This window comes from Pinus tabuliformis, chromosome 3_2 (assembly GCF_031772625.1).
Source record: "Pinus tabuliformis cultivar Carrire ecotype Pingquan chromosome 3_2, CPIR1, whole genome shotgun sequence".
Taxonomy (NCBI): domain Eukaryota; kingdom Viridiplantae; phylum Streptophyta; class Pinopsida; order Pinales; family Pinaceae; genus Pinus; species Pinus tabuliformis.
The window spans coordinates 26,976,658-27,000,189 of NC_142302.1; the positions used below are offsets into that span (position 1 = coordinate 26,976,658).

General features: G+C 39.9%; 1 protein-coding gene across 2 annotated transcripts; it reads right to left on the reverse strand.

Moving 5' to 3' along the window:
• Window positions 1-949: 949 nt before the first annotated feature.
• On the reverse strand, window positions 950-22,993 carry LOC149179640 (uncharacterized). Of its 2 annotated transcripts, none has more exons than XM_089415747.1 (2): window positions 21,877-22,993; window positions 950-1,024 (listed from the first exon to the last, which is right to left on the reverse strand). In XM_089415747.1, exons 1-2 carry the CDS (start codon window positions 22,876-22,878, stop codon window positions 965-967), a joined length of 1,062 nt encoding a protein of 353 aa, XP_089271873.1. In that variant the 5' UTR covers window positions 22,879-22,993; the 3' UTR covers window positions 950-964. The 2 variants fall into 2 exon arrangements, with proteins under 2 accessions (XP_089271873.1, XP_089271874.1); XM_089415748.1 differs by lacking the exon at window positions 950-1,024 and adding an exon at window positions 20,362-20,752 and having other exon boundaries at window positions 21,877-22,992.
• Between the last annotated feature and the right edge of the window lie 539 nt (window positions 22,994-23,532).

Here is a 23,532-nt window from a genome sequence, read left to right on the forward strand (position 1 = left end):
AATAGCAATTAGACCAAGTGAAGCAATTCAAGAGATTAGATCCAAAATGCAACGAACATGAAAATGGAACTAATCCAAGAATAATAGCTAGAGAACAAGTTAGGGATTAGATCTAAAGACTAAGATGTCAATGAAATGAAAACTAATCTAAGAAGTCAGTCACCACCATAAGAAGTCATCCCTTTAAATAAGGAGGTGGGATACCATGGGGATTACCCCAAGCTCCCTCAAAAGAGAAGATCATTTTTATATTAGATTACAAAAAGAGAAACCCTCTTGAGACAAGAGAGAGGGCTCTATAATCTTAAGGAGGGTTCTTACAAAAATGGAACCTTACAACAAAGAAAATCCCTCCTCAAAGTTACAACGAATTAATGAGGAAAATAACAATGGATTTACTTCAAAATTTGATCAAAAATCCTCACATTAATTCACTCAAACCCTAGTCGCTTGGAAGATGAGAAACCTTTGTGCAAGGAGAGATGGTTGGCCCTCCAGTGCTCACGGCTAGATGAGAAAAAGACTTCAAAATTTCAGAGAATTTTGTTAAAGCCTTAATGATCAAATCGAAAAGGATCTCCTTGAAACCGAGCTTGAAATCCTCAAGAAAAGAAAAAAAAAATATTCAACTGCAAAACAACTCAAGGGTTAATTAATTCCACACTTAAGAAAAGATCATGCCTCTTTATGCTTGCGGCTTAGAGAAATTATGCCCAAACTGAATGCGGCCTCCTTCCAAAATTCAAGATCTGAAAAATAGAATTTTAAAACCTCAAGTGAAGCTCTTCCAAATTGATTTTGGAAAAAATCACTTAGAAAAAATTTACAAAATTTATTTTTTGAAATCCTCCAAGAATTTTCGATTTAGATGCGAGAAAGCTTCTTTTGCTTGCAACCTGAGGAAAATACCTCTAGAAATGGCATACGACTTCACAAAAAATGATGTGCTAGAAACCCTAGCCGTCTAGGAGAAAAGAGAGGGTTTAGCTTCAAAAAAAAATTGTTTGATCCTCAAGCCTTTCACCTGCAAAACAATATTTTCAAGAAATCCCAATCCAAACCCTTACTCTTGTATTCAAATCTGCAAGAAAACAAGAAGGAAAAACCCCAAAAATATATACAAGATGAACAAAACTATATATACAAGGGTCAGATCTATATACAAACTTTATTTACAAATTCACAATGGCTAAATCAAAGGAATATGAGTACAACTTCGTTCCTTGATTAGCAAACAATATGCTCTTTAAAATATCAGATCTATTTTGTAAAGCACAATAGTTTAGAGAAATCGGAATATAAATAACTTTTTCTTTGGAGCAAATGGCAAGAAAACTCCCTCAAATTTTCATATGATAAGCCTTTGAAAAGTCCCACTATGGGTTCTTCAGCTTCTATGTCTTGAGTAGTTGGTTGGTTCAATCGAGAACGTCCCCAAGTGCTCAAGATCTGATCAAATAAAATTGATTTCTACACACTTTCGAAAATATTTGTTAGATCCACAGGGATTGGATAGCACAATGAGAAGGAAGTCTAGGGGTTCAACCGAAAACCCACTAGATCTGCCCAATCTAAAGTGTTTCTCCAATCCAAATAATGATGCAAGATAACTATACACCAGTAAATGGAAATAACAAGTTATAACATCAGTAGAATATGAAGCACAATAGATCAGAATGATATTACCATAAAAGACTGAAGAATAACACCATAGCTTTGCCCCCAAAGACTTTCTTTTATTATTCAAAAAAAATATTACAAATCCAGCAAAGCTTCACTTAGCCAAGAGCTCAAAATTTTTCCATGATACAATGAGGAGCTTTGAGCTCAATTTATAGAAAAAATGAGAGATCTAGATCCCTCTCCAAGTGAAAACGGCTAGGTCCAACAAGTTGCACAAATTTGACTTGATCCCACAATAAAACGTCTAGTTCAAGGCTTGATCCACGTCCAATTAATCATGTCCCTTGATTAATTGTGTTGATCTTGAGGAAGAAGCTCGATTTGCCTTAAAATTTGAGTTGGATTGACCAAAGATTTGATCCCAGACCAAAAAATGCTTTTTCCCAATTTCTTCCTCAAAAACTTCTCATTCAACTTAACCAACTTGGCCCATCTCATTAAAAAAACGATTTTTTCTGGGTCATGAGCCTTTTCCCCATCGAATTTTTGCTTGGACCAATTCCTTTTGGAAAATGGAAATCCCACAAGATTTTAATATTTGGGAATTTTTGTCTTAGTTTTTATAGTTTTCACTTGGAGAGAATTTTTATATTTCTCTCATTTTTATTTTTTGGCTAATTTATGGTTAATTATTTTGCCCTTTTTTGCCAGAAAATAGAAAGTATGACTCTAAAGAGGTATAAGCATTTTTCCACCCTCAAAGTGTATCTAGATAGAAAGTTGAGGTGTTGAGGTGTAATTTTGAGTACTCATACCCCTACAACTTCTATAGACAACACTTTTTACATTTTACATTAAATATTACATAAAAATCCCGTTCAATGGGGGAATTTTGACAATTAAAAATTGACACAACCAAATTTTGTGAAACATTAGATATGATCTAGTATGGCATTTTACATCAACTCTATACACTAGGGCTCACCTAAGGCTTCACCGTTAAGCCTGACTTTAGCTTTGGGGTATGGGTGGGAGAAAAACTTAACCAATTATTTAGTGTTGAGAAACACAAATAATTAGCTAAAACTTAACCAGTTATTTAGTGTTGAGAAACACAAATAATTAGCTAAGAAAAGAAAACTCCCTCAAGTGAAAAATCTCTAGCAAAAATCTTAAGCTACCTAGATGTGTTACATGGCTTTATATTCATCATACTATAATTATTTTTACATCATCCCGTAGGGCTGTAGAATTTGGATTACAACTGAAGACCAGAAGTTGAATGATGATGATGAATTCTGAAAATTCCGACTTTCTAACCATGATGGAATGTTCAAAAATATACTCTGCTCATGGCGTAATTGACTAATCCTCAAATGTACATTTGAGTGGTGAACAGTCCGAATACTTTAAAATTGTGCTCAGAACAATGATGATTTAGGGCAGCAGGTTGGATGTCCCAAAGGTATGAATTTGCTTTTTTTTTTTGTTGATGGATGTTAGGTGTTGTATGTATTGATGGATGCCCATAACCCAGATTTGTATGACAGCTAGTGCACAGTTTGGAGGATTGATTAGAAGCACCCTTAACACAATCCCTTATGAAGGACAATGATGTATGGCAGTGTTCTTATGACAAAAATATATGACAATGTCCTTATATGGAAGTGTCCTTATAACAATGATATATGCTAGTGTGTTTATGATAGTGAAGTATAGCAGTGACACTTATGCTTATAATGGTGATGTATGGCAGTGACACTTGTGCTCTTAACAGTGATATGACTGTGACACGTGCTTCTACTTGAGTCAGAGATCTATGTTCTTGTGACAGTGATAAGGAGGCAACCTTTATGATTTCATTTATTGATCAAAGGTTTTGTGGAGGGCTTGTTAATACCTCCATCATAGGCTTGTTTGCTACCATCTTATGAAGATCCTGTATGATCCAGGCCCTAGGAGATCTGTGTCTCATTCTTATTGTACTTAGTATCTCAGCTAAACATTTGATGAATCTCTAAGAAAAACAAGATTTAATTCTAGGTTTTCCCCCTTGTGGGGTTTCCTTGGTCTCTGACCAAAAATCCTAGTCTCTATTGTGTATGTTTTTCTTCTATTGTTCCTTATTGTTTCACTGTTTTGCTAATATTAATGTTTTATCTATATAACATGGAAAAATATTGAAAAGTTTTAATGTGCAATTATCTACAACAGAGAACTAATTAGCCCCAAAAATAACACTGTTAGGGGTGTGCAACTAGCCATTGTAAGTTATGCCAAGGGTATTGGTGTTACTGAGAAATCTAAATGGGAAAAACATATGCCCAAGTTCCCTTGTAAAGTTTGCAAGGGAGATCGCCTTACTCATCTATGTCCTCTTATTCCAAAGATAAAATGAGTGTGGTCCATGTTTGAAGGCTTTTCTACTCCTGAACCATCTTTAGTTTCTCAACAACCTAGTTAGCCATTGGTTGTTGAAGTGGTCGAGTTGACGCAATCTTTCGCTAATCCCACTCCTCTTTCGGGAATCAACCATGTTTTCTTCACTACCAGATCAAAACCTTTTGAACAAGGGAGCACCCAGCTCACTTTGACCATGTTCCCTCTAATCTAGGAGTGTTTCTTCTAAATGGAATGGTCTTGTTGAGACTTGCCTTCCTTCTTCTACACCCTTCCACGTAAGGGTTGGAGTTTACTCCAAAATTGTTCACCAATGTATTGTAAAAGGAGAAGCCTCGAAAAGCATTTATTCCTCCTTAACTGGTAATCTTTTTAGGTTCTCCTAAGCTTATGTCAACTAACAATCAATCTTGGCTTTTGATAGAATACCTAGTGAATCTTTAGGGATTCTTCCTCATTTTCCTATCATGTTAGGTGGGAATATTGTGCTAGTCGATGTGATAGTGGTAAATGGCCCACTAGACTTCCACATGCTTATTGGGTATGATTTTGTTGACAAAAGGGTAACTCAAGTAATGCAAGCACTCCCTCCACAAAGGTGCCCATGGATGATGGTCCTGTATAACCCATGTACAAGACTATAACACCTCTCATGAAGTACACCCTAGACCATATCACTTATCACTCACACCTCTCGATTAGAGGGTCAACCTAGGAACTATCCCTCCGGCTAGGGATAAGAACACTTAATAGGGGCATTTCATGATCCTCCCACACCTAAATATGGCAACTTGTATAAGGTATTAAGCTAGTCGAAAGTTTAAAAAAGATACTTTGTGTGATATACTTACATGGTTTTAGCATTAAATATGGTCTAGTTTTTAGCTTACCCTGATAGCCAACTAGGGGGGTAAGGTTTGACTTCCTCCACTCTCAACTAGAGTTACAACTTTAAACCTTCTAGAGTCTTCTTGAAATTGCACGCATGGCTATCCTAATTTTCATGAATAATGGGGGGTGACATGGCATCCTCTCATACAATGGTGCTCAACATCGTAAGTCAACTTGCAGGAAGCATAACTTTTGCATACGAACTCTAATTAATGTGATTCTTGCACCATTGGAAAGGCCTTAAAGTGTAGATCAATATCCCAAGGTCTGACATTAAATTGAGAGAGTTTTTATCCAAAAAAATGTCGTTTGATGCCTCAAATGGTTTAGAAGGCTTCATAACCCAATTTTCCAAATTAGGACCCACAATTAAAATGACCCTACAAGTTGATTCCTCCAATTTATTTCACTCTGAATTTGAAAGCATCGAAACATATAAAAAAATTTAAAATGATCCAATCTGGATCAATTCTGCACAACTCAAAAACACAAAGCACGCCTTTGTTTGGTGGGAAAGTTGTGTGCAATTCCATAAAGTGGTCGAGGTGAAGAACCAATTCAAGAAAATGATAAAGGACCAATTCTATCCTATTGGGCATGAAGAAGAGAAACAACAAAGATGAGAGTACTTCATGTAGAGACAACAGAAAAGCATTCAAGATTAGACCTTGGGATTTCACACACCACTAGTTTGTTGAACATTCCATGGGGTCTGGATGAAATACCTTCTGAGAACTGCACAAACACATTCAGAGAGAATTGGGTTTGTTTGCAATCAAGAATATTGATGATGCCAAAAGAAAAGCCATATATATTGAAGCCGGGAGCAACAATCCTTGGAAAGAGGACAAGCAAACTGCATTACAAAAGGATGAACACTTAAAGAAGCAATCTGAAAAAACAAAAAGAAGAAGATTGTCACATTGTTCAGCATCTATCAAATAAAGAACATTGCAGCAAAGATCGACAAAGATGGGCACATGTATTACAAGTGCTGGAAACTTCATCTAGGGTTGAATCAAATAAATAAGAAAAAGGAAACGCAAAATTATTTGTCAAGCCCAGTGAAAGGGAAAGTAATTGCAGGAGAAGATGAAGCAAATGAAAATATTAGTCTCATGACTCGCTCCAAACCTCCAACAAAGTCATTTGGATCAAGAATTCCATAGTGAAAGCCATTGTTGATCTGGGCAAATGGAAGAACCACATTTCAGAGATATTGTTCAATAATTCATGACTGCAAACAAACCCTTGGAGCCTCCCCCATTTGGATGGCTTCAAACAGATGAACTATAAGTCACTTGCCAATGTAAATTCACATTTGCTAATGTATCTCCATAAATTGTTGACCTGGAATGTGATGTGAATCCTTGTCATGTTTGTGAAGTAGTGTTTGGAAGTCCACATATATGGATCAAGAATGCCATATTCTTAAGAAGAGATAACAAGTATCAATGGCATAATGAAGGGAAACATTATTTGATCGATGGCTGCAGAGGGAAGGGAAGATCTCTTTCATATCAACCAATTAAACAAAAAAGCTGATAAATGCTAGCAGAAAATTCATGTTACTTGTATTGAGGCCAAATGGTGAACAACAAGGAGAAGTGGACTCATCTTACCAAGCCTATTCCGAAGGTAAAAGAAGAAAATTAGATAAATTGTTGCAAAAGTATGAAGTTACATTTCTAAAAATAAAAGGGTTGCAAATTGCCTCCATAGAGGTCAATTGAACATAAGATTCAATTGTTGCTGGATTCTCCATTTCCCAGTATTGGGTTGCACAACTCCATTGAGGAGAACAAGGAAATCAAACAGCAGATTCAGGATCTCTTAGACCATGAAGCCATAAGGACAAGTTCACCATCTAGCTCACCAATTATTCTTGTGCCACAGGAGGCTGGAACTCAGGATGTGTGTGGATTTTCAAGCATTCAACATGATTACAACTAACAACAGATACCCATTGCCCAAAGAAGATGATCTATTGGATTAGGTCTGACATGCAAAATTCTTCACCAAGATGGATCTAAAATCAAGGTACAGTCAAGTCCAGATGCATGAAGAAGATATTTGGAATCCCACCTTCAAATCCAAGCAAGGTTTGTTCGAATGGTTCGTTATATATTTTGGATTATGCAATGTTGCAACAACTTTTATGAGGTTGATGAATGAGGTACTTAGATCCTTTCTTGATTTGTTTGTTGTAGTTTTATTCAGTGACTTTCTTAGTGTTCTTACAATCAGCTAGACATGGAAAGAACATATGGCACGTATAGAGCAAATGCTCGAAATTCTTAAGAATAAGTTGTAGCTGAAGTTGAAGAGAAGTGACTGTGCTAAACAATGTTTTGTTCATTTAGGATTTGCAGTTGGAGGAAATGAACTCAAGACTGATCCAGCTAAGGTACAAGTGATTTGGAACTGGCCAAGACCCTGAAACTTGAGTAAGGTAGAAATTTTCTTGGATCTTTTCAGAATTCAAGAAAGTCTATATCTCGTTTCTCCACTGTTGCAGCACCATTGCATGCTTTGACCACGGTGAGCATTGAATACTCCAAAATAAGATTTGTAAAGCAACTATACTTGGTCTTTCTAATCTTTGAAAGCACTTTGAAATTGACACAGCCGCTTCATGGACAACGTTAGGAGTTGCTTTTATAAAAAAGGGCAAACCTATAGTATACCATTCAGAGAAATTTCCTGGAGCTGTACTCAATTATCCTATACATGATAAGGGATTTTTTGCACTAGACCAAACAGTGAAGCATTAGAGACCCTAGGTGCTGGGAATAGAGATAGTAACCCACACTGATCACAAGCCAATAGGGATAGTAACCCACACTGATTACAAGCCAATATAGTTCTTGCAGACTTTGAGAAAGTTGCAGCAGGCAATACATATGAAGTGGATGTCATGTATGCAACAATTCAAATCTGTGACCAAATACAAGAAGGGAGTAACTAATCAAATTGCAGACATGCTATCAAGGCCACCTAAGGCAATTGTTTCAGTCCTCACAACTGCAATGTAATCGCAACCATTCCCACATGAGGACTTGAGAGAATCAAATGACCAAGGATTTACCATGTCATTGCCAACAAATAAGCAAGGGCGATTGAAGATTGAATTTACTCTCAATTTTCAAAGGATTATTGGGCATTGATTTCTTATGAAAGAAGCCTATACCTTGACTGTAGTAGGACACTTTGGAGTGGGGAAAACAACCTTGAATCTGACAAGGGGTGTATTTTGACCTAAAATGCAAAATGACACTGCTAAATTTGTTAGAGATTGTGCATTTTGTAGTACTTCTAAGCCAAAAAAATAGAAAGCTGGACCTATACACACCTTTGTTGGTGCCAAATTGGCCATGGGAAAGTATCTCCATCGCTTTCCTTGGAGAATTGCCAAAACTGAAGCAGGGCTATGACTATTTATTTGTCATAGTGAATCAATTCGTAAATTGGAAGCTCTTCTACCAACCGTAAAAGAAAATTGTTATTGGACTTGAAGCAGCCAGATTCTTTTTCAGACATGTATTGGTGCATTTTGGATTCCATTATCTCAGATAGAGATCACAAATTCTGTGACATTTTTGGATGACATTGTGGAGTCTGATGGATACCAAACTCAAAGGGAGAACTATCTTTCATCCACAGACAGATGGGAAAATATAAGTTATAAACCAAACATTGGTTAAGCTACTGAGAGGCTACAATAAACAACATCTGAGGACATGGGATGAAAGTATCCCATACATCCAGCACTGCTATAGTAGAGCAATTCATAGGCCTACACAACAGTCACTATTTCAGATTTGTTTGCAGTTTCTACCACAAACTCCATATGATTTTTCTTTTGATAAAGGTAAGAGTAAAACAACGAAAAATTAAAAAGGTGTCAAGTTTGTTGAAAGAATCCAACATGTGGATAAGCAACTACAAGAACAATTGCAAAAATCCCACAGTAATTAAAATTTAAAATATAAACATGACAAGCATGAGAGAGTCGTCATTTTGAAGAAGGGGACTTTGTATGGCTCTACCTGAACTAAAGGAGGTTCAACAAAGGAGATGAAAAACTGAAACCCATACAATATGGACCCTTCAAAATCTTGCAAAAGACTGGAGAAAAAGTATTTTAGCTAAAGCTTCCAGCCTATATGCATATGTACCAAGTAACAAAAGCAAGAAAATTGAGTCTGTATAAAGTTTAAACTTTCAACGTTGGACAAAGATGCTACTCCATTACTGATTTCAATGAAAGATTTGCTCATTGGATAGCAAAAATGAAGATGAAGAAAGGCTGTATGTTAAGAGAAAAACCAGACAAACCCATCGAGATGCAATGAGTAGACACAAATTCAACAGTCTAAAAAAGGTATCGGACTGTTTCAGATTTGCCAAAAAAGAGAAAGGCTGAACAAGATAAAATAGTAGTGCAGCAGTCAAAGGGGAACTTCCCTCACCTGGTAACAAAACAAATCTAATTTTGGGAACCAAAAACCCCCAAATGGGGGAATGTTTGATCTGTACGGACCATTGTAATTTACTGTGTTTACCTATTTTTTTGAACTTTGGTGAAAGTGCAGATTTTACCAAAGGAAAAAGAAAAGAAAAAACACAATTTACTTAATAAAACTGCTTCAAAGCTTATGGTTAGGGAAAAGGGCAGGGTCTTCGTGCAATGGTAATGAAAATCAGTTGAGAACGATTTGAATAGACACAATAAATAGCCACAAAGCTATTCTGGCTGTGATGTTGAAACAGACCAAAGAATGTACTCCGTAACCTGCATTAGCACACACAAACAATAGCTGTTGGTAACCCATCGTTTCCCTGGAACAACAGGGGAGGAACTCTATAATCTCTGGCAGAGAGTCCAGACCATCTGTATACGGTATAACTTTGTAACAGGAAAGGATGTATCTATGTAATCAGCATTTAATAAAAGTCCATATTATTTGATAATGTGGAGTTTTTATATCCCAAGAGGATTTCTGATTTTCCCCACTTAATTTTGTGTCGCTGAATCCCTGATGGGGCCTCTGTGACCTTGTTTTTTGTTTCACTGTCTATTCTGCTGAGTACATTAATTGCAGGGCACTAACTGAGGCAAGTAGTATTACAGAATTTTTTCTTTTTTGGCAAGTTTTAGTTGTGGCAAAGGTGCCATGGTGGAATAAACTCAGTTCCCGAGTGATAAAACAGTTGGAGAATCTTATTTTGTCTTCACTGTATATTCGGATAACACAGTGGAGCCTATTTTGCATTTGGATAAAATATGAGAAGTATAACTCAGCTTGAGTAAGCTTCGGAAGGGGCAGAATTTAAAAACTATTCTAATCCATCAAAACAATCTGCTGCTCAATCAATATTATCGGGTTAATCCTAATCATCAAGTTTAGCATCTGATGCTTATCACTATGTAGCAAAGTTGCCAGCCTTGGACTCAGCAAAGACTCGGTTGGCCTGGGACTTGGCAAGACTCAACAACTCAGCACAGACCCAGCAAAGAGAAAAAAACTCAAAACATGGTAAATTTTGAGCACAAACCAATCCATATAAGTTATAAAACCACAATCTATGCAGAATTTCAAAAGATTATCTCATAAAATACGATGACACAACATTTGACACTCGATATTTGTATGCAAAATAGTGAACTGAAACATGATTCCACGATCAAATTCACAATTAGTACTCCATTCAGCTACATAACTCATAGTTTCAAAACATAATTAGATAATCAAAGTAGACAATGTCTCCAAGTCCAATCTCAAGTCTCATTCATGACTACAAAGATGCCTAGAATAAGCCCTCAAGGAGTTAGCCAAAATCTCTAGACTGAAGCAATAATTGTGATGCAAACGTATTTGGTGTTTCCATTAGAGATAATGAAACACTAAAGAGACCCTGAGTCTTTTCATCAAGCCTGTAGGATGACATCCCATCCTACAGGCCTACTAGTATAAACTTTAAAAAAAATGCAAGTTGATAAACTAAACAGTAAAACCTGAATGTGTAATTGCCAACTTACCTGAACTTTGAATGCTGAGAGGGTGAGACGACTTTACTCAGCAGCTAGCGATCATTGATGATGCTAAAACCCCCTTCAATTTCCCTCATAAATGATGATGAACTCAACCCGCTCACAGTGACAGCACACAGCACTCTTCTAAGGAAGAAATGGCTCTTAAAAATATATGGAATGATAAAGAACGAGGGGAGAAATGTCTTTATAAAGACTTCTTGCCCTCTCAAACACTTCATTTCCCTCCTAAAAATCACAAGTGTGGGGTATTTTTGGTCACTGTCATTGGGTCGGCTAAGCCTGGGTCAGACTCCCGAATCTAGCAAGTCTGGCGAGACTCCGCTAAGCCAAAGGGGAGTCTGCCAGGGGAGTCGCTGGGGAATACTCAGTCCAGAGCTGACTTGGCAAGACTCAGCCAGACTCAGGAGTCTGGGAAGAGTATGAAGCACTGCTATGTAGCCAAAGGATATATGCATTTTATGGTACTTGTCTACAACTAGATAAGCAAAATTGTTGGGCAATCCAAATAGAAATCTTCTAAATTTGCATAAATCTACAGGACATATCAAAGAGGACTGAACCATCTATCCAAAATGAACCAAGTAAAATACAAAACTTTGAGTTGATTCAGCCAATGCAACAATTTCATTACTTTGTAGATTCTTTTACTTTTACATAAAAAAAAAACTAGTTTGTATTGTTGCCTTTTTTTTCTATGTGGTTCATGAACCCCGGAGATTGGTGACCGCTACATCCCCAGAATATTTGTACCAGGCAGATCCATCTGAAGTGACCACTTACTGCCTGCTCAACCACGGAGCCTAACCTTGAGAGTGGTGAGAGAATCGAACCCATGACCTCTCAATAGCAAAGCTGCTTTATTGACAGAACTCGACCAATTGAGCTAATCCTAGGGGCTTAGTTTGTATTGCTGTTACAGTAAGAAACAAAAATATTTATCACTTTCTGTGATTATATTACCAATTTTTTGCAACCAAAATATTGATGATGGTGCACAAAGCATTTTTTGTAAACTATGAAGTTAAGTTTAGTTGTGCAAAAGTTTGTAAAGAGCCTCTCAGAAGCCAGTCCCTGCGAGCTCGAATCAACCAGGGCATTATCAAACTCATTCCTATGGCAAGAGACCTAGTGCTAAACACCACCTGGAGACCCATAACTCTTTTAAACACCTTTTAAAAAATCTTGGCCAAGGCATCTGCCTTGTGCATCAAGCATATTCTTCCAAAGAGCATTCGCCTAGAACAAACAAGGTTTATTTGTGGGCAATATATCCTTGACAATTTCAATGCAGTCTTTAAAGGCATAGAATGTGCCCATCATACTAGCCTCAATGTCTTGTTTGTCAAAATAGACTTCGAGAAAACTTATGACCGGGTGAAGTGGTCCTTCATTCAGCGACAAGTGACAGCAAGGAGGCAATCAACAGCAGCTCCACTGAAGGTTGAGCTGAGGAAGATAGCTCTTAATTGACCAAAATCCCCCAAGTTAGGGAGGAGAAAGAGCTATGTTGGTGTAGAATTTGAAGGTGACCAGAAGGAAGGATACAAGACAAGTGAGCAGTCTTCATTCTTGAAAGCAGGGGGGCAATTTTTGCAGCACCCAAACTTGCAATTGCTTGAGGACAAGCAATGTCAGGAAGGGGGGACTTCATGTTCCCCATTAATTGATTTCCCAAGGGAGGACGAAATGGCATATCCAACCCTGTAGGCTATAGCCATTGATAAAGGGGAAAACCCATTATCCAATGTTTTGGGGCAGCATTGGGTAAATTTGGGGTAGCTGGGGCAAAAAGCCAGAATTGGGGGCTAAACTTGTAACCCCTCACATCAAAATAAGGAAGAAGAACTCCATAAGGAATTTGTAAATAAGAGAGTGATGGAAAACATTTTCTCATCTTTGAATTGGATTGGAATATCTATGTTTTCTTTGAGTTGCAGCTTTGAGGGTTTTAAGACCCCTTTCCTCTCTTGATTAGTTTCTATGGAGGTGATCCCACCTTAGCTGATCTGAACTTACACAGGAACGCAACAAAATACAGAAACACACATATACACAGAGATGCAGCAGAAATAAAACTTCATTTCATTAATATCAAAGAACTGAAATATGCTTACATACAGAAATAGAAATAAACTAGCTCAGACGATGGTAGCTTATCTCTAAGAAGAGATGTGGCGGCTACATGCCTCTGAAGTGTGTTATAATGAGGCTCAAAGGCCTATTTATTATTGAGAAACAATAGAAAACCCTAAACATCCAAAAACCTAACCCTAGGAGGCGAAACGCCAAAACTATGGGCCTCGTTTGGGTAAACTGGTACATCAACTTCCCGGGGTCATAACTTTGGCATACAATTTCCGTTTGACGCGCACAATACCTCGTTAAAAAAATCTATCCAAGGAATACAACTTTTGACTGCAAACATTAGTTAAAAACTATCGTTTGCCTGTTTTCCCAAAAAACGTCGTTTAGGGCCTCAAAACGGCTCTAGAAGTTTTGGACTCGAAAAATTGCCAAAAATAGTAAATTGTGCTACAATTAAGGAAACTGAAAAATTGAAAGAAACAGTGGTGGGGTCCAAGTGGAATAAGCTGGTGACCACCAATATTCACCTGGATCAATCCTCCCCCCTTAGGAATCAATGGTTCCCATTGCGTTGAGTACCTCCATGAGATGGGGAAACTTCTGTTAAACTTGGTCCCTAGTGAGCCACTTGCCTTGGTGAAGGAGTTGGCTAGCTTTGACAACCCGATACAGTTGGATCTTCTGTTGGCGAGTATTCTTGATTTGTGTGTCCATGATCCGATCAGTTGTGGCTTGTTCCATGCAGTCTGGGTTTAACTTTGTTGGTGTGAGTTGTTCTGCAATGTCTGATGTGTCCAATAATGGTGGAAAGTATGGTCGAAGGCAATCCACATTGAACACTAGGTGCAAGATAAGGAATGGTGGAATGTTGAGCTCGAAAGAATTGTCCCCTACAGCCTTAGTGATGGTGTAAGGCCCATATCAGAGCGGGCGAAGCTTGCAATGGGGCCCATCGAGGCGCTCCTACAAATGTAACCAAACTTTGTCGCTTGCATGGAACTTGTGTGGCACCTGATGTTGATCACGACGCTGTTGGTACTTAGCATTGGCTCTGTCCAATATGTCATGGACCTGCAGGCGCCTGTGCTGAATGCGCTCAATGAAGTTGTTAGCCCTATCAGCTTCATACCGAACATGAGCTGAATCTACCGGAGTAGCTGCAAATGGTGGTATGGCCACATTAATGGGACACAGTGGCTAGAATCCCACTCCCACCTGAAATGGGCTATAGCCAGTTGAGCTATGGAGAGCTCTGTTGTAACTGTGTTGGACATAGGGGAGGCTTTCATCCCATGTGCGTGGATGCTTCGAGTTGTACATGCGCAGAATGTGTACAATCATCCTGTTGACGACCTTTGTTTGGCCATCAGTTTGGAGGTGGAAATCCATGGACCTAGTGAGCTTGGTATCCAACATCGATCAAAGATTTGACCAAAATGTACTTAGGAACCTGTTGTCCCTATTTGAGATAATGGACTGTGGGATCCCAAAGTGTACCCACACTCGTTCAAAGAAAAGCTTAGCAATGGCTTCTGCTGTGATACTCTTCTTGCAGTTCGCCTGAATGGCCATCTTAGAGAATTTGTCGACAACCACGAAAACGCAGTCGTTGCCATGCTTAGTAGAAGGAAGGTCTGACATGTAATCCATGGAGATGGATTCCCTAGGTCGACTAGGAGTAGGCAGAGGAGTATATAGGCCTTGCTTCTTGATAGTCGGTTTGGCAATGGCACAGGCAGTGCAGGATCTAATGTACTTCCTAACATTTTGTTGAAGGTTCGGCCAATAAAAATACTTCTGCAACACTGCCATTGTTTTATCTACCCTGAAATGTCCAACGACCCGACTGTAGTGCGCCTCCCAAATCATTTTGGCACGCTCGCTTGAAGAAACACAGAGGTGTCCCAGGTGGCATAACAGTGCATCCTGGAGGTGAAAATTTGGAACTTGCTTGCCTTCCAAGAGCGTTTGGTATGTGTTGTCAAATTCTATATTGCTCTTATAAAGATGCGACCACCCCGCAATCTCGTGCTCACAAGAGTCGAGCACAGTGGTCAACACCATGACGAGCGGTCAGTTGCGGCAGTCTGCAACATTGTTGGCGCTGCCCTTCTTGTGCTTAATGTTTAAATAACACTGTTGCAGGTATGTGGACCATTTTTTATGGCAATCGTTCTGCAACTTCCCTTGTGTTTGTATGAACTGCAGGGGTCCGTGGTCTGTGTGGATGACCATTTACTTCCCTAGAATGTAATGCTTCCATTGTCGGCAAACCAGCACAATGGAATACATCTATTTGTCATCGGTTGAGCTTGTGTCTGAAAGTGTCTCACTGTGATATGCCACTAGATGCCCTTGCTGAGTCAGAATTGCACCAATAGCATAGTCGGAGGCATCTATCTCGATCTCAAATGGTTGTTGCAGGTCTGGTAATGTGAGCCCTCGTGTAGAGAAGAGGCGATGCTTCAACTCGGCAAATGCCTTCTGTTTGGATTTGGACCGAAAGAACTTTGCTTTCGCTCCTCCCTTGGTGACTTGACTCAAGGGCCTAGTGATATGAGAGAACCCGAAGACGAACCTGCGGTAGAATTTGGCAAGACCAAGAAAGTTGCGGAGCTCTGTTAGAGTGGTTCGGGCTGGCCAATCCTGAATGACTTGTATCTTGGCTAGGTCCGCTCATCAATGATGTACCCCAAATATTGAACCTGGGTCATACCAAAAGTGCATTTCTCCAAATTGGCACACAACTTGTGTTGTTGCAGGGTTTGGAGGACCTCTCAAATATGGTGGAGGTGTTCTTCCCAACTCTGGCTAAAGATCAGAATGACGTCCAAATACACCACCACGAATGAGTTGGTGAAGGGTCGCAAGATGCCATCCATCAGCCTCATGAAGGTTGGAGGGCCATTCGTCAACCCGGAAGGCATGACCAGCCATTCCAAAAGGGCCTCCTTTGATTTGAAGGCAGTCTTCCACAAATCGGAGGGTTCAATTAGTACCTGGTGATAACCGGACTTCAAGTCAATCTTGTTAAAATATTTGGTGCCCTTAATCTAGTCCAGAAGGTCATCAATCTGTGGGATTAGATACATGTTCTGGATAGTGATCTTGTTTAGCGCTCGATAGTCAATACAGAGTCTCCGGGTCCTATCCTTCTTCTGTATCAACACGATCGGACTCCCACAAGGTGATGAACTTGGCCTGATGTGCCCTTTCTACAATAGCTCCTGAATCTGCCTCTTGATTTCATCATTCTCTAAGAGAGAGCCTCGATAGATTGGTCCATTGGGTAGCGGTGCACCCGAGGTCAGATCGATGGGGTACTTGACCTGACAATGTAGAGGTACGCATGTGGGTGAGGTGAAGATGTCCCTGTACTCCTCCACAACTTTGTCCATTTGCTGTTATCGTGTAGAGGAGCCCTGTCTGGAGGTCGTGGCCACAATCTTCTTCTTGCCCTGAGGGCGAATCATAAGGAAAACAAATTTCCCGGTCTGGGAAATGATCTTACTGCATTACTTCGCAGTGATCAAAGAAATGGCAGTAGGCGGTGCTACCTCTGGTATCCTGTACAACTTATCACCCAAAGTAATAATAACAATGCGAGGCCTAGACTCATACACAGCATGTCGCTTCCACAAGTATGGTTGGACTAATAATACATCACAAACTTCAAGAGGAGCAACATCACACAATACCTCATCCGTGAACGGCTTGATGTTGTAGGGAAGGCAACACTGTTGGCTAACGTGGAGATCTCGCCCTTGGTGAAACCACCCGATGGTGTATGGCAGCGAGTGTGATGTGGTCGATAGGCCCAAATGTTTCACAAGCTCTGCTGAAATGAGGTTCTTTTGGCTCCCATTGTCGACAATGAACTATAGTGGAGAACCCTTCACCCACATCTGTGAATGGAAGAGTCGCTCCCCCTCCTCTGGATCTTCAGGTTCATCCTTATGGATCTTGGTGGTGGCAATGGTGGCACTAGGCTCCGCATCGATATTGCTCCCCTTTTTCATTCCCCTTGTCAGTTTCTGACTCAGTGTTAGAACATGCATCTAATTCGGAAGCCTTCAGCATAGCCACCAATGACTGTTTGGCTCGACACTCACTTGTGTTGTGAGTGGGGCTCTTATGGAACTCATACCATGTCCCTGTGTCCTTAGTCTTCATGGTGTTGTTCTTCGCTTGCGACTTCGGCGGGTTGTCCTGGGTTGCCCCGCCTTGGCTTGGTCCTTTGTTCAGCAGCTTGTGGGTGCCTTTCCCTTGCTCCAGATTCACGCATCCAAATTCTCGCTTCTTCTGTTTAAATTTTTGCTCGATCTTGACAGCTTATCAATAGGCAACGCCAAGAGAGGATATGTCCAGGAACTCCATCTCGTCCTAGATGTACTTGTGTAGACAGTCGCAATACTTGAGTACCAAAATCCGCTCAGAATCCTCGATACCCAGCTTCGTGCGAAGGGTATGGAAAAAATTTGTAAACTTTGGCACATCTTGGTCCCTTTCCTGCCATAGCGTGGTCCACTTTATGTATTTATCTTCATAGCTCCCGACAGGGTAATATTGTTCCTTGATGGCGTCTCGAAAAGAATTCCAGTGGATGCGGCTGAAAACAGTGAGGATTCCCTCTCATCCTTTTGTTCACAGTAGGTTTCCCACCAGTCCTTGATGTGTGGGGCGGCTTTGAGAAGTGCAAAAGTAATCTTTTCCCGATTGGAAAAGTCATGAACTGAAAAATATCCTTCCAATAGATTTAACCATCTATCTACAACATTTGCATCTATCTGGCCCTCAAATATGGGAATATCAAAGTTAACTTGTACCTTAAAAGGAGTGGCGCCTCCAGAGTGGCTGCTGGATGAAGATGCGTCGCCTGTGGGTAGCCGCCGAAGGATCTGGGCAAAGTTATCCATCATCGCGTTCCTCTGTCGCTCGAGGGCTTCCTCGAGCAATATTTTGAAAGGATCTCCTACCCCCTCATCTTTCTTTTCTTCCGCCATGGGAGGTCGTCGAGGTTTGCGAGGCTGGTCTTGCAAAGGTTCAACCAGTTCAAGCCCTAACTCCTTATACCCTGACCTCGTTGGGGACATGCAAAAAAAATAGAGAAAGAGCAGATCGCTCTGATACCACTGAACCGGACGTATGCAGGAACGCAATAAAATACAGAAATACACATATACACAGAGATGCAACAAAAATGAAACTCCATTTCATTAATATCAAATAATTGAAATATGCTTACATACAGAAATAGAAATGAACTAGCTCAGGCAATGGTAGTTTATCTCTGCGAAGAGATGTGGCGGCTACATGCCTCTGAATTGTGTTACAATGAGGCTCGAAGGCCTATTTATTATTAAGAAACAATGGAAAACCCTAAACGTCCAAAAACTTAACCCTAGGAAATGAAGCGACAAAACTATGGGCCCCGTTTGAGTAAATTGGTACATCAACTTCTCATGGTCGTAACTTTGGCATATGATATCCGTTTGACGCGCACAATACCTCATTAGAAAGATTTATCCAAGGACTACAACTTGTGACTACAAACATGAATCAAAGGTTCATGTTTGTCTGTTTTCCAAAAAACATCGTTTAGGGCCTCAAAACGGCTCCGAAAGTTCAAGACCCAAAAAACTGTCAAAAATAGTAAATTGTGCTACAATTAAGGAAACTAAAAAACTGAAAGAAACAGTGGCGGGCGTCCAAGTGGAATAGGTAGGTGGCCACCAATATCCACATGGATCACTAACTAATCCTCTTCTCCATTTCTCAAAATTGTTTGACATAACTCTTCTAGAAGCAGTGTTTTCTCTGTTCAACAGGCAAGCAAAGAAGGAGATTTCATGGAGAAATTCGAGGAGCTGTGATCAATCCGCCTTACCTTGAGTTCCTGAAGCTAACATCAAGGACATTGAAATTGTACCAGGAGAGCGAGAGTCTTCTAGGGCAGCGGCTGAGGCTAGCCCTTCCTCCTGAAGCCATTCACGACAGTGAGGATCTTCTTGGGCTGAGGCTGAGGCTGAGGTAACAAAGTTGTCCATGGGCTAACCCTGGCAGCAGATTTTTCCAAGCCGAGACTGAGATCATCCCAGGGTAGCAGGTCACATATCCACGCACTAGCCAACCTATTTTGTGGGCCCACAGTCTGATTAAGGGGAGACAAGAGCAGCAGAGGTCATCATGTGCCCTTGTAGGGCTACCATCATTAGGGCAGCGAATTCCTCCCATTCTCATCCCAGGCCTTCCAAAAGACTTATGTTGGCAGCAATTCATTTAGCAACAGGTGACAGCAAGGAGGCAATCAATTGGTCAATTTCTGGAGCTGGTTATAAGGTCAAGCAGATCAGTAGGCTAGTAGATTAGCTAGTAATTTAACAGGCATTTGTACTTCAATTGTTGTGAGAATACTGACGGATTGTGGGTCAAATCCCATATGTGTGGAGGACTGATTTATGTTTATGAATTGTGGATAATTTGAAATACAATTCCTGGCAATCTATTGTTTTCAATTGTTCAGTGTTATGACTACAGTAGGGAGTAAATCCATAAGGGTTACAAATTGATATATACAGTTAATATCGCTTATCTATTCATTGTTGCATCTCTATTGTCATTGGCAAAGATTGCAGAAGATACTCTTATTTTTGGTGCAATATTATCATGTGGTTCTATAACCCTAAGGGCGAAAATCCCCTAGGGACATGACAGATTATCAGTGGTTATCTCTCAATTTTCCACTTCTGGTAACTTCATAGTGAGAAAGGAATTCTCTCTTAGACTTGACATTTTTGAAAGTTTAATAAAGTATCACTCATCATAGACTAGGACGAGCTATTTTAGCCATGGACAAAAGCGTTACTTTGGCATGAAAACATTTAGACCTAGAGTTTTAAAGTTTAAACTGTGATAGTCAACTGTATCAACCCTATGTATCAGCTTTCTTCACCTGGAATCATTGTTTACAGCTAAGTCACCTGACACGGGGATTCGGGATTCGATGGATACGGGGATTCGAGTGTCGGATAGGGACATGTTGACCCTCGGAACAAGACACGTTCGGATATATATATATATATATATATATATATTAAAAATTAGATATTTCTTGCACAAATTCTCATTCATGATACAAATTCATTGATTCAAACATAGATCTTGATCTAGATGTAAGTTCTACAAAGTAACATTATGCATACAAAATTCCAAATACAATTGTGACATAAATGAAAAATTATAAATTATAAATTTATAATACATATTCAATTCATCAATGATCCAATAAGAGAAAGACAAGATAGTAAGATAAAGATATTGTAATTTTCTCATTAAGTCATCATAATAAAAATGTGTTATTGTTTAGTAGTGCAATGCCAATGACAAATAGAAATAGCAAATACAAAACAACTACAAGTCTACAAGTATACAAGCCTCAAGGTAGTAGGTAGCTTATGACTCATGAGTCATCAATCCTCATAGTCATCATCAAAATCAGCATCACTGTCCTCATAATCATGGTCACCACTGCTCTCCTATGCTGCATCCTACTTTGTATCCAAAGTCATCTCTGCATCCGTTGGTGCGGAGAATGACCCCTCTATAGTATCACCATCATCAAATCTGAGATGCTCTAGCACTTACCTATTGCTTGACTCTCCTTGAAAATGCTCCCACACCCTTTGCTCCTTGCTTCTAAACATCCACAGCAAACTAAACAAGTGAATGTGCAAATATAATGGGGAAATACGCCTTTATAACACTGTGCGGGTTCTTCATTTATGGATTCGTGTCCGAAAATCGGGACACGTTCCAGATTCGAAGTCTCCTGATCGGGACACATTCCAGATTCTAAGTGTCCCGATCGGATACGACATGTTCCGATTTTCGGACACGAATCTCCTCAAATCATGTCCCATTCGCCGGATTCGGGACACGTAGGGCCTGGGGACGAATCCAGTTCCATAGGTTTACAGCTAGCAGTACAGACCATCCTTATCCAAACTGACAAGGATTCAAAAAACGCTACCGAGTGCATATCCTTTCCAAGAGTTCAGAATAGAACCAAAGCAACAAGCTCACTCCAATGTTTTTCATTACACAGTGGGATCTCATTTGCAGTTTAGGTAAAATATGACAAATCGAATATGAACAACAGAAGTCATCTCGAGAAAAATTTGCATGGGGCAGAAGTTAAAAGCTATTCTAATACATCAAAACAATCCACTCCTCAATCTAATTTTGGGGGTACTTCTAAAGATCCAGTTTGGCATCTGATGCATATCACTGATTAGAATTGACTGTATGATTTTTGTTTTAGTAGTTTACAACTAGATGGGAAAAAATGAAGTCTCGTGAACTCCATCTAGAATGAGCTAAATAAAGAGAGTTGGTTAAGCTAATGCCGGTAATTTCACTTCCTTTTACATGGCCAAAAAGCTCATTCATATTGTGGTTACAATAAGAAAGAAAGATATTTATCACTTTCTGCAATAGTATTGCCAAATTATGCAACCAGAAATATGGATGATAGCAAGCGAAGCAATTTGTGTGAACTATGATGTTCAGTTTGACTATGCATCAGACCAGGCATGTGTGCGCTTGCATGCATGATTGCAGACAAGGTGAAGGACGAGCAGGTTACAGGACTACGCATATAAATAAAATCAAACAGGCACCCATTTATTCACGTAACATCTTAAACAAGGTGGCAATGCTTGTTTCCAAGCCTGGAGATCAGGTAAGGGCCCTGTCAATGCAATGGAGCTATATACCTTATCATATCCTAATCTCAGTGCAAAAACTTCACGAGGAAATACCTCAACCAACGCATCCAAGGTCTCTTGCATGACCATGTGACCATCCTTTGAAGGGCTCTCAGCTTCAACACATCTACCCCCACAGTTAACCATAATACGACCACCATCTCTGAGCCTATCCTTCAAACGCTTCCATGTACTAGGCCTCTGCAGCTCAGGGATTGGAACTCCCTCTGAGAACAGATCAACAACAATCCCAGAAAACCCACCTGGAATATTGGCCTCCAATGCATCCCCAATATGAATTACAAGCTTATCTTGATGAGCCCTCTCCATATGCAAGAGGTCAAAGTACTTTCTGCCAACAGATATGACTGCGGGGTCAAGTTCCCACCCCTGAATTTCAATGGAGGGCCAGAAATGGAGAAGCAGATGGGCCGCTGTGCCTGCACCCATTCCCAATATCGCCAGGGTCCCATGGGGAAGAAGAGGGGGTACCGTGGCAAACACATCATAGTAAGAATGTGTCAGGATTTTATACTTAAAATGTATACTGTGGATATTTCCAGGCTTATCCAAAAGCAGAAGCCTTGCGCCAGCCAGAGGGTGGTCTGCTCTTCTTGAGACTTCCAGTACCCTTACGAAATTATGTTTGCTTCTGAGTTTTAGTAGCATTTTCACATCCTCGACAGGCACACCCCTTTCCCAATCCTCAAATTCTGACTGCTCCCCGATAGTTTCTAGTGACTCTACTTCTGGGAGCGGTTGTTCTGTATCAGAAGAATTGAAAGCTGAAACCCCAGGTGGAGAAGTGTTCCCTACGCAATTGTGAATCTCAAGTTTGGAGGTATTTGCATTTGGGTATCTGTAAATTGAGCGAATGAGATATGGGTGCTGCCATTTGGTGTTTTTCTGGTCTACAAGTGAGGACTTCATGCAAAAATTCCTTCCTTTCCATCTCAAAAGAAGTTTGGCTGAATAAATTCTGCATGCTCTAATCTCATTCGATGGCCTACTGTGCTTTGTAGCCCATACAGGAGCAGAAAACAACAGGGTTTCCATGTACCACAGAATCTCCTTGGGAAATAAATCGCAATGTGGCACGGCGAAAGGTATGTGGAAGTCTAATTCTTTGGAGCAGCCTCAGCAGGGAGCGTTTTTTTTTCATCTAACTTGGCCATTTTCTTGGGTTTGAATATGACAATTCAAAAAATTTAATTGATCATTGTGAGCATTTGAATGGTCTTGGCTAGAATTGGACGATTCAAAATTTTAATTCACATTTGAATGGTATTTATATTGAATGAAATTTTTTTTTAATGTGTGTGCTTTTTTTCCGGACTATTCGAGTGGATTTAAGTAAAACAAAATTTATATATTTATGTAAAGTGTTAAATTTAAAATTATATTTAATATATTTAAAAATTAATTAATTAAGTATAATTACGCCGTAAGGCGTTCCTTACGCCGTAAGGCGTTCCTTACGCCGTAATTATGCCGTAAGGCGTTCCTTACGCCGTAAGGCGTTCCCTCTGAGAGGAACTCCCCTCCATGTCGCGCTGTCTGATTATGGGCCCTTAGATCGATTGTTAGACGATGGAATAAACTCCAGCCATTAGATCGTCTTCCATCCTTAAGACAGTTGTCACTCAATGATGGGCCTTCTCCCACCACATCGCCAAGGGCCTCTTCACCTACGCCGATCTGCAAAAGCTG

What these genes read in the sequence shown, in the direction of transcription:
- LOC149179640 (XM_089415747.1), bottom strand. Translation starts at nt 22,878, where the DNA reads ATGGAAACCCTGTTGTTTTCTGCTCCTGTATGGGCTACAAAGCACAGT. An exon ending in CCTTGGATGCGTTGGTTGAG is followed by an intron (nt 1,025 to 21,876) that starts GTATTTCCTCGT and finishes ATTGTTTTGCAG; the next exon opens with GTGAAAGGCTTGAGGATCAA.